Source organism: Rhinolophus sinicus, chromosome 1 (assembly GCF_057876585.1).
Source record: "Rhinolophus sinicus isolate RSI-liver-muscle chromosome 1, RSI-T2T, whole genome shotgun sequence".
Lineage (NCBI taxonomy): Eukaryota > Metazoa > Chordata > Mammalia > Chiroptera > Rhinolophidae > Rhinolophus > Rhinolophus sinicus.
Genome location: NC_142501.1, coordinates 73976038 through 73989213, shown reverse-complemented (window position 1 = coordinate 73989213; position 13176 = coordinate 73976038). Strand labels below are relative to the sequence as shown.

The window sequence follows — 13176 nt, the reverse complement described above, 5'->3', positions numbered from 1 at the left end:
GCATTTACACTAATCAAAAACAAGGCTAGGAGGAGTATTGAATTGAGGACACATTTCTGACATATGTTCATCTGACACATATAGGTTTGTTCTCTCTAACCAGGTCGTGAGGCTGTTTGGTGCAAGGACTAGCAGAGATCTCCACATAAACGTTTCTTAATGACCGTCATCTATTGTGGGCACTATTCATAGTCTCTTTTTCCTTAGAAACAGAACCCATAATTTTTAGCTGGGCACATGGTTTCCTAGAATAAAAGCTACATTTTCCTGTCTCCACTGCAGCTAGATAAACCCTCAGAACTACAAAGAGGTCAATGGGATGTGGAAAAAATCCTTAATGAAACAGGATGTGTCTTTTTAATGGAGTGAAATTCAATTATCTGTTCAAGACTAAGCAATAGATGCCACAAACTGGTGAGAGTGGGCAACACAGAGACAGCCTGGTTCCCTGACAACTTCATGCAGCCTCCCTGCCAGCCATGAACCGATTACTTCCATTTATCGTTTATACGAAAAAGAAATACAATCCTATTTTGCTTATGCTATTGTTAGGTTGACTTTTCTACTATTTGTAGCCAAGTCTAATTATCTCTAATATTATACAACGACCTTAATCAATTTGCTCTTTTCTTCAGTTCTATTCTTTCAAAAGTTTATACATATCTTTGAATATACTCTTTCAACGTTTGGAAATATATTGAAATGCTGACCAGGCATTCTCTACATCTACTTGGAAAAGTCTTTAATCTGATGCGTGGCATGGTAAAAAATCCCTATAAATAAAACACTGCTTACCACAGAGTCTTATTGGAATATCAGATGTGTGATTGATAGGCTTGCTAACCAGAGATCAACCCAAATTCTAATGAAAATAGTACTTAGAGTGGTCAAGTCTTAGGCCAAGGCCATTTATCAAAGTGAAAGTTTGACTAAACCTGCAGAGATAATAGCATGGTCAGCAGAGAAAAAGTGTCTATCTATTCTTTCCATCTAATCCAGACAAGTCCTTGTGGGTACACAGAACATTAGAACAGAATTGTATGGTGTTCACATTTAATTATTTACATAAAGTTAAAAAGTTTAGTCTTCTGTTGATAATTTATACTTCCTTACTTCTACCCAATTGCTTACAGTGGACTGAGAAGTATAAACCTATATAATTAACTATTTTTCTAACTAATTTTTCTTGCATAGACAATGCTTTCTTAAAACACCAAAGGGGTGACATAATTTTAGAGCTAGATGTACTTTAAAAACCATTCATCCCAAACCCTATGTTTATTAGACTAAATGATCCAAAGAGACTAAAGAACTTAACTAAATCTTTCTCAGAACAATTGTTAGTTCATTCATTCATTCATTCATTCATTCATTCATTCGTGTATTAATTCATTCAATTACTATTTCATTCATATGCATAATGAATTGGGGAGAGGAAGCTGGAACACAGAATAAGGCCCTACCATCTATATATTTTCAATTTAGTGGGGTGAGAAATAAATTAATCAGGTAATTAAAATACAAGTAAAGGTGCTATAAGTATTACTACAGATAGAATTATAGGAGACGTAAGGAGGGAAAGGGGTAGGAAGCAAAGGCTTTATGAAGAAAGTTGCATTTGGGTCTGTACCTTAGAAAATTTGAACAGGTGAAGACAGATGGAATGGACATTTCAGACAAAAAAGGGTGGCTTTCTTTTCAACTTGTATAGTTGATTATTACATGAAGGTTTTTTTTTGTTTTTGTTTTTTTCTCTTAAGGTATTTTTAAATCACATTTGGGTAAAATCAAACCATTCCCTAAAGAGCCAGAGGTGAGAATGGTGACTTCTGAAAGCTTGACATCATAGTTAAAGCTGCACCAAAAAAGTGATGTTTATCAAGGTATCAATGAATCCCCAGGAAGTTCATCCTTAAGGACCATGCTACTCTGTAGCATCTGGAGAAAATGATTGTAGCATGACTTAAAAACCCAGAGTATGAGCTACTGCTCACAGAATTCATGAATTAAATGACTGAAAATGATGTCAGTAATAAGTAAAACAGTAGGGTTTCAATTTACAAGTGAAAATCCAGACAAATGTACAGTATCAAGGAAAATAATATTTCACTGTCCTTCATACATGGCAATGAATTAAGCAGTCTAGGATACACATATTCAAACAGAAAGTATTTAAAATGCAAAAGACATTTAGAGAAAAGTGATGCTATCTCTATGTACTTTTACAAACAAATCTCCTTTTACAATATAATATGTATGAAATATAGGTCCCCTATTTCCCATATTTGTGATTGGTTATGGTTATCAGTAACAGCACAATATATAGAACTAACTAGTCACTTCATCAATAAGTAGTGCTAGGTGATAACAACATACACGTAATCAGAGAATTAAGCTCACAACTTTTTTACAACTATAAACTGTAAGTACAGATTTACACAGGCTAAATATTCAGCTTCCCAGCCATACAAACTACTCACTTTTTTTACACCGGTGTTCCTCTACTAGACACCATTTCACAACATGCTTTATATTCCACCTAAAAGGAAATCTGCAGCTACATAGCACGTAACCTTCAGCCACTGACCTTGCTGTCTTCTGTCTCCTTAGCTTTCCCTTGGAGGGGGTTCTTCTCTCCAAATTCACAGGTTGATTTTAATGTCAGCTGACAAGAAAGCATTGAGCTCTCTGTTTCAGTCAGTTCCAAAGGTCTTGAAGAATAATGCTGTGACCCAGTAGTGCCAAGATTTGGTATCGGAAGAGCAGTGTGAACAGGCTTGGACCCAACAGCTGGCTGCCTCCGTTTTGAGGCAACCCCAAGTACAGGCATGGCTTCTATAAAAGTATCTTCTTGCTGCCAAAGAAAATGCTTCTAACCTCAGTCTGGTAGACTCCAACTTTAGTATTTCCAGAACAAATACTTTAAACAAAACTAGCAGTCATCATGCTTTAAAAAAAAAACAAAAAAACTAAAAACTAATAATATAACTTTCAGGAAGAGGCAACAAAACTTCCCTTCGTCTTTAGTTAAGTATCTTTCTTTCTTACTGGCTTGAATTCTCATTCTGTCATTCTCTCTCTCTCTCTCTCTCTCTCTCTCTCTCTCTCTCTCTCTCTCTCTCTCTCTCTCCAGTGAGTCAGTATCTATGCAATATTAAATACTCCTTTGGGGAGTAAACTTTTCTTGAAGGTAACTGCTACAAAGCTCCTTCTCTAGGATTAAAGAGCTCCTAGTTTTACTTTTTCTGCTCATACAGCAGTGTGAGTCTAAGCACTGAGAGTAAAAAAGAGGAGAAAAACAAAAGGAAAAGTCCTTCAGTCCAACTGTCAAAGCACCCAAGAGACTGCAATAGTGGAAGGACAAGCGTTCTTCCTGACTTCAGAAATAACCAGCCTACATTCTCTTTTTAAAGAAAATTGTATTTCCCCCAGCTTAAAAAAAAAAAAAAAAAAAAAAAAATGGACACGATTAATGGCCAAAACAAACAGCTGTTGGAAGAACTTTTAGCCCGGAAACAATCTCAGCAATGAAGCTGTTTGTCTGATTTCCAGCTATTTTTCACTACTGACAGCCATGAACCACGGTGCTCATTCTGTTTCATCCCATGAAATCAGGTTAAACTCGTGCAACAGTGCAACTAGCTAAAGCTGCTAAATCATTCAGCACACCATGCCTGCCTAGTTTATTAAAATATAGTAAATACAGAGAGTAGGGCACTAGCTAGCTATAGAGTAATCATTGTTTAGAAATTTAATAATTCTAACAAAAATATTCATAGCTAACACACATGTGGAATGTACTACATAACAGTTACTGGGCAAGCACTATTTGCACTGTCATATTTAACCAATGGAAAAACTCAAGAATTTATTTTCTCCACTTTATAGAAAGGATATAACTCAGATTCATTTGAGTAATTTGACCAAAATCATGCAGTTAGAAAGTGGGAGAGCCTATACTATTTAAAGAGTAACTTTAAGAAACATCTTAGAAACAATTTAAAGTAACATTATTAGTTAAGCTTATTAAATCCAACTTAAAATCCTAAACTTCTAAAGAGTGGCCAAATGTGTACTCCATGACTAGGAACAATGCTACTTCTAACAATGAAATTATTTTATTATGATCAGATCATGTTCCATTTCTGATTAAAAGCATGTTCACGATCTATAACAAAAGCAAGGGCTGAATGTTTAAGAAAACATCTGACACATATGCATTCTTGTCTTAAAAGTAGGGTCACTAAGATAATGGATACACAGAGAAATTCCTCCATCACTTAGTAAATACCATATTTCCATAAATATGTAGAGTTTGAGATTTCATCAGCAATGTTATATCTAATAATAAGAATTTGATTTCCTATCCCTCACATTTCTGTGTGAGAATTCTATAAGAAAGACAGATTTATTCTGTTTTTTTAATTTATTTAGAAAATCTTATATTTATCAAATATTTTAAGAATTAGTGTTATATTTACCAAATATGTTAAGAATTAGTAATATTGCAAGTGAAATTCCTAGAAAAATGAGTGGACATGAATGGTGGCAATTATGAGAATCATAAGCCATTATTGTAGAAAATATCTCTCCGTAGTAAAGAAATTATTTTCTTTGTCTACTATTTCTAGGTCTAAAATTAGTATGTACTTTTAAGTAAGAAGGAGCAATTTACAGGTTAAAGCAATAACTAAAGTTAAATTTATACGTTCTTTTGATAAAAGTATAGAAGAAATTCAAATATAAGTTAGAAATCTTGACGACTTTTAAAAAAGGAATCCAAGTGGGCTTTACCCAATGAGATAATAAGAAACAAATACAACACTAATAGTGATAAAAAAAAGTGAAATGATCACTCTGAGAAAGTAACCTAGTCTAAATTTACAAATCATTTAACACACTATCCCTTTCAGGACTATAAGATATTTGAAAACCTAGTGATGTTCAAGTTCCTAACACGGGGTTTAAATCCTATGAGAAGATATATGCACCCTGTAATCCTCACATTGCAAACAAAATGACATACCTAAAATAATAGGACTTGTGGGAAAACTAGTTCTGGGAGATCATTCAAAATATATGCAACTTAGTGAGCATATCACTAGCAAAAATAATATTGGTACCTCAGAAAATAATTTGGACCACCCAAGCAAGCAGGTCAGTTCAGGTTAAAAATAATAAATAAATTGAATAGAAGTGCTGGCAATTCCTTTATTAGAATTGGTGGGAAAATCCAGGTGGAAGGCAAACTCTGAGCCAGTAGGCTTGCCAGTACATTGCACAGGGGCAGTGCAATCTGCAGATATTTGTCAACCACACTGGACAAGAAGGATGCCCCTCTGACGAGGAAGTCCAAGATACTGGCACTCGTATTTTCAACTTTTCTTAAAACTGAGTCAAAGCGGCACCTGTTCACTATACATTATCAAAGCGGAGGGCTTCTTTTCCCACCCAAGGTAATAATTTTGCTATGACTACTCTGCCTTCCTTGGCCTAGGATAAATCACCTATTAAAGATATACAACTTTCACATTTTACCAACATAATTCCATTTACCAATTGCAAGTGAGCTAACTCGTATGTGCTGGAGCAGAACACACTGTAATTACTGATATAATCAAATTGCAAAAAAAATGTGTTCACATTCAATAAGATGTCTTTTCACTTTGAAATGCCCATTGCTTATTAGATGGTATAATTTCACTACGACTGAAATATAGGGTTGAAAATAGTCATCACTGTTGACTAATTCTATGAAATAACATCCACCAAGAGCAACAACAACAACAAAAAACTTAACTTAGAGAATTTACTGTAAGTCAGCAACTGTCACCCCATTTCATCCTAAGAACATCATCTTTGGATAGGAGACAAAGGCCCTGGAAAGTTAAGTAATTAGCTTAACGTGACAGAATACAGGGTTTCTGAGACTGAGTTCAAGAAAGCACTACCTAGAAGGCTTGATAAAAATACAGATTACTGGATTCATCCCAAACCTACCAAAGAAGAATCTCTAGGGACAGAGGGAAGTCTGAGAACCGAATTTAAAGAAATTGATTCTCCTGTATATTAAAAGTTAAGATCTGCATTTTAGTGGATTTGTAGTTTGACAGTTCAGGGAATGCACTCTATAGATGGACCACCTGTAATCAAATGGCTGCTTCCTCACTTACTAGACATATGACATTGGCATTTGCTTGAGCCTCAGTTTCATCATCTGTAAAACGAGGAAAAAAGTAATTGTACGTCTGTCACAAGGTAGCGGTGAGAAAGGAAATATATGTAGAACAGAGAGTCTGCCACCTACCGTATTCCCCCCAAAATAAGACTTAACCATAAAATAAGGCCTAGCATGATTTTTCAGGATGCTCGTAATATAAGCCCTACCCCAAAAATAAGCCCCAGTTAAGATTATCAGCCAGACGGATGCATTTAGTATGTCCATTGCAACACATGACGTATTGAATTATAAAATAATAATATTAATATATAATTAAATATAAATAAACAATATGATTGACATTAATACTTAAAATAAATGATAATATAAATTACAATTAAGTATTTATAAATACCCAAGCGGGTGCCTTTGGACGAGATGTAAATGCCTATGTAAACAGATGCACTCAAGACTTATTGCCGAATGACCAATCAGAGTACAGACACAAGGCACGAATAATGTGCGCACTTGATAAGGAACGGACGTGGTTGTGTCTAATGTGAATCTTCATAGTTCAATATGTCGCGTGTTGTAACGGACCTACTTAATGCACTTGTGTGAAATAAAGAAATATTTTCTGAATTTTGGTGCCTCCAATTTTTCGTCCCTTTTGGGTGGACCATCATTCTTAATTGTCATCATTTTTGTTGCCACACCTGTCCCATAAGTTTTCAATTAACACTTGATTTAATGGTATATTTAAAAGGAATAAATTTGACCCCCAGACAAGATGAGTGCAAAAAGAAAAAGCTATTCCATTGAGTACAAGAAAGAAATTGTGGAGGACTCCTGGGGCAAGAATCTTATGGCTTTCTGCAAAGAGAAGAAACTGGATCTCCAAATGGTCCAAAAATGGCAAGCAGAGTATGATAACCTCAGTCAACAAGTGAACGAGGGAAATGCTAAGAAGCACATGTGTGGATCAGATTGACAACCATTATTTCCTGGGCTGGAAGACATCATCTGTGAATGGATTGCTGACAGGAGAGCAAAGGCTTTGGTTGTGCCAGGGCTAATATTCAAGCATTTGCCTTTGCAATGGCACCACAGTTAGAAAAATATCCCCAGAAGAATTCAAAGCATCACAACACTGGCTGGATGGCTTCCTTCAGCGATATGAATGGTCTCTAAGAAGACCGACACCACTGTTCAAGCTGGAAGATACTGAAGTTATTAAATGTGCGCTTGCATTCAAGTCCTTTATTGATGGCATCGACTTTTCTAAATACCAGCTTTCCAAAGGATTGCTATGGATGAAACTTCAGTGTTTATGGGCCAAGGATCTCAAATGACAATTGATCACAGGGGTACCCTGTCAATCTACATTTCATTCACTGGTTAGAAAAGTGCACAAGTTACCTGTATTTTGACAATTCATCTGAATGGAAAGAAAAACCCCACCTCTAATCATCACTAAGGGCAAGAAAGATAAGGTTGAACGTGTTTCAGGCATTTATGTTCTTGAAACCGAAAAGGCCTGGTGCACACAAGCAGTTATAAGGAGGTGTGTCAATTTAATGCTGTCACTTGTTTTGCAAGGTGGCCAAAGAGGTCTGCTAGTCTGGGATTCTGCCAGCACTCATTGTGCTAAAGACATGAAGAAATTTCTTGCAGAGAGAAGAGATCAAATAATAATTCCCTCAGGGATGACTGCCTATCTCCAGACTCTTGATATTGCAATAAACAAGCCATTCAAGCCATTTCCATTTGCACAGGAAAATCAATGACTACATTGAAAATAGAATGGAGAGAAATCAGCATGGAAACATTGTGAATCCTAGCCTGCAAGAGGTCATGAGCTGGGTGAAGAATTCATGGGATAAAAATCACTGACAGCTGTGTTGCCAATGCACTACGAGCAGGCTACGTGGACAAGAAGTGCTCATTTAAGGAGAGATCGATTGCTAGACGTGAGAGATTGGGGCCAATGGTTCTATAGGAAATGAAATCGCAAGAAATTCAAGCCTAAATTTGTGGTTTGGAGAGTTTTGACGATGTTCCAGAAGATGACATGACTGTATTTGAATAAATGTAGATTTTTGTACATGAATAAATGAATAAATGTAGATTGTTGTACATGAATAAATGTAGAGTGTCATAAATGAAAAAATAAGACATCTCCTGAAATAAGCCATAATGCGCCTTTTGGAGCAAAAATTAATATAAATCCTGGTCTTATTTTGGGGGAAATATGGTAGTTAAGTGCTCAATAAGTGTTAGCTATTAATGTTCTAAGATATATAATAGCCTTGAGAATCATTGAGAAAAGGTCAAGAAGCATAGTCGAAGAGTTTGGCCAGGATCATAAGGGTTAACAGAATTGAACTCGGGGGGGAAAAAGCCTGAAAATAAAAATTAGGTAAATTACTTGTCATTTTTTTCCCCATCCAATCTAACAGTAAAAGAAGCAATGACTCCTGAAATGTACTGCCTTCTAAAGCTAGAGTTTCAGGCAATATGAGAATTTCATCCTGGCTCCATTTTAATATCAGTGATTTTAAAAATAAACAACAAAACCTCATGAAAAGACAATTTGTTAACTATTATTTTTTTTATGAGAAACAGAGAATAACCAACTGTCAACATCAAAAACATGCTTTCGAAAACACAAAATACAATTAATTTTCATTCAACTCTGCTGTTTGCTAAAATACACAGGAAAGTCACATTCCTATCTTTACTAGCTTGATTGAAGTAAAATTTACAGTAATCAAATTGAATAATTCTAAGAAAATAATTTGATGTGACCAGCACCATAAACAAGATGTGGAATATTTCCTAAAACCTTTTCTTAGGCCCCTTTGCAGTCAACATCCCACTCCCAAAACAGGCAACCAATGAAGTGCTTTCGGACCCCCGTTTTGTCGTTTCTGGTATACACTGAAATGAAATCAAGCAGCATTTTTGCATCTGACTTGCCTCATGTATCATAATGCTTTTGAGATTTATCCATGGTATGTGTACCAGTACCGTGTTTCCCCCAAAATAAGACCTAACCGGAAAATAAGCCCTAGCATGATTTTTCAGGATGACAGCCCCTGAACATAAGCCCTACTTTGTCTTTTGGAGCAAAAAATTAATATACGACCCGGTCTTATTTTCGGGAAAACATGGCAGTTACTTCTTTTGGATGGCTGAGATGTATTCTACTGTATGTTTATGGCAGAATTCCTTTACACTCATCAGTTGAAGGTACATGGATTGTTTCCAGTTTGGGAATATTTTGAATAACGCTCTATAAATATTTTCATGTGTTTTGTGTTGATATTATTTATTTTCTCATGGATAAATAACTAGAACAGTTTTGCTGGCTCATTTAATAAATATATATCCAATTGTCTAAGAAACTGAAAAACTGTTTTCCATAACATACCATTTGAACTACTATTAGGAGTGTATGAAAGTTCTAGTACTTCCATATATACTCATCAATACTTCATATGGTCAGTCTTGAATCTAAGGCACTCTAGTGAGGTGCAGTGTATATCACTGCAGCTTTTATTTGAGTTTTTCTAATAACTTATTGATGCTGAGCATCTTTTTTAAGTATTAGGTTGGTGCAAGAGTAATTGTTGCTTAAAAGGTTAAAAATAATTGCAAAAACTGATTACTTTTGCACAAACCTAACATTTGCTGTCTATGCCATCCATACATCACCTTTGGTGAAATGTCTGTTCAAAACTTTTTCCTAACTTTTTGTCTTCCTATTAATTGAGTTTTAATAGCTCTTTACATGCTTTGGATGCAGGTCCTTTCTTAGATACTATGTTTTGCAAACACTTTCTCCTAGTTGCAGCTTACCTTTTGTTAAGAGACAATTCTCCATATATTTCTCACATTTTCCCAGCCTTGTAAGCAAAGGCCCTAACTAACTACCCTGTCACATTGAACTATTTTTTCAAGAGTTTTGAGTAGTAAACAGTTTGGAACACAGATGAAAAAAGCGTTGGAAGATAGAAATGGTGTTTCCCGTAGGAGAAAAGAAGTAGGTTTTGTTGTCGTTGTTGTCGTTTTTGTTTTTAAATGCCCATTGTAATGAAAATAATGTCTCCCTTCAGGGGAAAAAAGAAAAAAAAAAAGGTAAAGCAGGTTTGCTTACAAATAATTATAAAAGATTTACATTCCCTAGGCTCAAAATTCCTCTCCTGTAACCCAAGCCACCGCATGTGAGCTATCACCTGGTCCTTGTCATATTGTCCAGTGGACACTGGGGCTTGAGAAACTTGCACAAGAAAATGATATTACGGCTAATACTTTGAATAATAATCTGTGCCTGGTCGCTAACAGAGGAGTTCAAAGTCTCAGCCAGAACCCATGAATTTATGCCAAGTTAATTTGTTAGCTTGCAAATGGTACAATCGCAGGCCCCCTCACAGTTCTTAACACCCCTGTTACCATAGCACTGTCTTTTCACAATATCGTCAGGTTTTGCTTTATGTATTTCACAGTTTTAACATTGGTTTCATACATACTTAGGATTATTATTTCATCTTTATGTACTGACTCCTTTGACATACATAATTTAAAAAACCTTACTTTAACTTTTTAAAAAAAATTTCTTATTCTAAAGTGTACTTTGAGTGATACTTTGACAGACTTTAAAAGACTGGTATAATTTTTCTACCTTTCGCTTTAATCTGTGTCTTTATAGTTAAAGTGTATTTCCTGAAGGTGATATATATTTCATCACATTCTCTTATTCTCTCTACAATCTGCATCTTTTAATTGGAGTGCTCACAGTACTTCAAATTAATATAATTATCAATATGACTGGTTTAAAACTACCATTTTACCATTAGTTTTCCATTTGTTCTTTTTATAGCAATTGTTTTTATTTTTCAATTACAGCTGACATACAATATTATATTAGGTTCAGGTGAACAACACAGTGATTAGACATTTATATAACTTACAAAGTAATCACCGATCAATCGAGTACCCATCTGACACCATAGTTATTACAATATTATTGACTATATTCTTTAGGCTATATTTTACATCCCCATGACTATTTTGTAACTACCAATTTGTACTTCTTAATTTCTTCTCTTTTATCACACATCCACCGAACCCCTTTCCCCTCTGGCAACTATCAAAATGTTCTCTGTATCTATGAATTTGACTCTGTTTTGTTTGTTTGTTTATTATGTTCCAGCTTAAGGCTGGAAATAAGGCAAGTATTCCCAGCCTTATGTGAGTTCTAGGAATTGTTTATCATATTCCTTTCTGATGCTTTTTTCCTTGGCCTTTGCTGTTTTCCTTTCTTTACATGTACAGAAAAGTCCTCTGACGAACACTGAGGGAAAAACTTCTATAAGTTTCCAGTGTCCATTCTCATCCATATTCTCTCTCTGTGTCTCTCTGTCTCTCTGCACGTCTTGCTTTCTGGTACTCTCCCTGAGAAGTTTTAGAACCCTAAGCTGTCCTGAACTTTTATTTCAATGTCTCTACCACTTAGCACAACTGTTGGACTCTAGCTGGGTTCTCCATCCCGAATCTGTGATCTGGACACTGCCTCCAGGAAGTAAGTGGGCAGAATAATAGAACACCCCTTTTTTGCCCTTCCCTCAGGGATCATGGCCCTGTGCTGCTTTTTGTCCAATGGACAAATAATGTTGTTTTATATACTTTTGTCCAGTTTCTAATTGTTTCAGATAGGAGAGTAAATCATACCCCTGTTAATCTCTAATGGTTAGAAGCAATAAGAGTCATATTCTTAATTTTTTTTTTCTCCAATCCATCCTGAAAACATACTGGGTATTATCAGTTTTTCACATGAAACCTCAAGAACCTGCATTGATTTGTTAGCTAAGAACTTCCCATAAACCTTAGAGATGAAATGATTCGTACTGACAGCTAGTAAAATGTTTTATTGATTGGTTAGATTGTCCTCCAGATATAAGGAAGATATTTAAATTTAAAAAAATAACATAAGATAATAGTGAGCATGGAGTTAAAACTATTCTCCAGACTTGGCTTCAAACACTTAAAACACTGAGGTCTGTTTTGGAATTTCTCTTGCCAGAGTCCCAACTGGCATCATTGTTTTTTCAGATATCTGGGAAAAATTTGATGCATCAAGAAGTATTAGCCATACAGTATATTTGAGGGGGCAATAAGCCAAGATATGCCTTTATTGTGGTATCGAGAAGGGAAAAGAAGGTAAACCAGCTGGCTAAAACATACAGTCAGGTGATGAGTACAAAGGAGTCAATCATAAAACAGTTAATGGACTTTTGGAAATGTACACAATGACCAATAAAACAAGAAACAACTCAGGCGAGGTGGAAGCTGGTTATATATGCTCTATGGCATATATTTGCCATCTTAAGGTTTCCTTACTGTATGCTACTGATGCAGTTAATTGGGCAAATGAAATTCATCAAATTCAGTAGGCCTTGTAACCATAAAGTATAATGAAAAGCAAATGTAGGGAGCTTTGAAATGACATTGCATGTTGATACTCTCCCTTTCAGCCTATCAGCCCTCAGAGTCAAAAACATACACATCTGGTGAAAGGACAGCTATTTTATTAAAATAAAATCATTTCAATAGTCTTGCTAGATAAGTTTCAGATTTCCAACAAGACAGTGGACCTTACAAGTCTAAATAAATACTCAGAAAGAACATTAATAATTCCAAAAATATTAGGTTGGTGCAAAAGTAAATGCGGGTTTTGCAATTATTTTTACCTTTTTTAAACCGCAATTAGTTTTGCACCAACTTAATAGTTATACTTCAAAGAGCTATTCCTGTTGGCATACATTGTACACAAATACACTGTGTTTTAAAGGTAAAGAAGGGCACCTTAAACTAAGTCATGACAATTTATTCCTGGGAAATGCAGCCAAATAATTTTAGGCATAAAATTATATTTAGGCATAATAGTTATTAAAACGCCACTTTATAAAAGTATCTTTTTTTGTACTTCTTACGGTTCCTTTGCCACTTTTATC

At 35.3% G+C, this 13176-nt stretch overlaps 1 protein-coding gene across 8 annotated transcripts in view; it reads right to left on the bottom strand.

Moving 5' to 3' along the window:
- Positions 1 to 13176, bottom strand: part of NAV3 (neuron navigator 3) — a 772754-nt gene that overhangs the window by 320552 nt on the left and 439026 nt on the right. For 5 of the 8 annotated variants that reach the window (XM_019753171.3, XM_019753173.3, XM_074325381.2 and 2 more), the window contains exon 1: positions 2588 to 2917. The exons of 1 other annotated variant lie outside the window; for it this stretch is intronic. In XM_019753171.3, the coding sequence (XP_019608730.3) occupies positions 2588 to 2830 (243 nt within the window). In that variant the 5' untranslated portion in view covers positions 2831 to 2917. Of the gene's footprint in view, positions 1 to 2587; positions 2919 to 13176 lie in introns of those variants that run through there. 2 more of the 8 variants (XM_088800952.1, XM_019753172.3) reach the window with 2 other exon arrangements.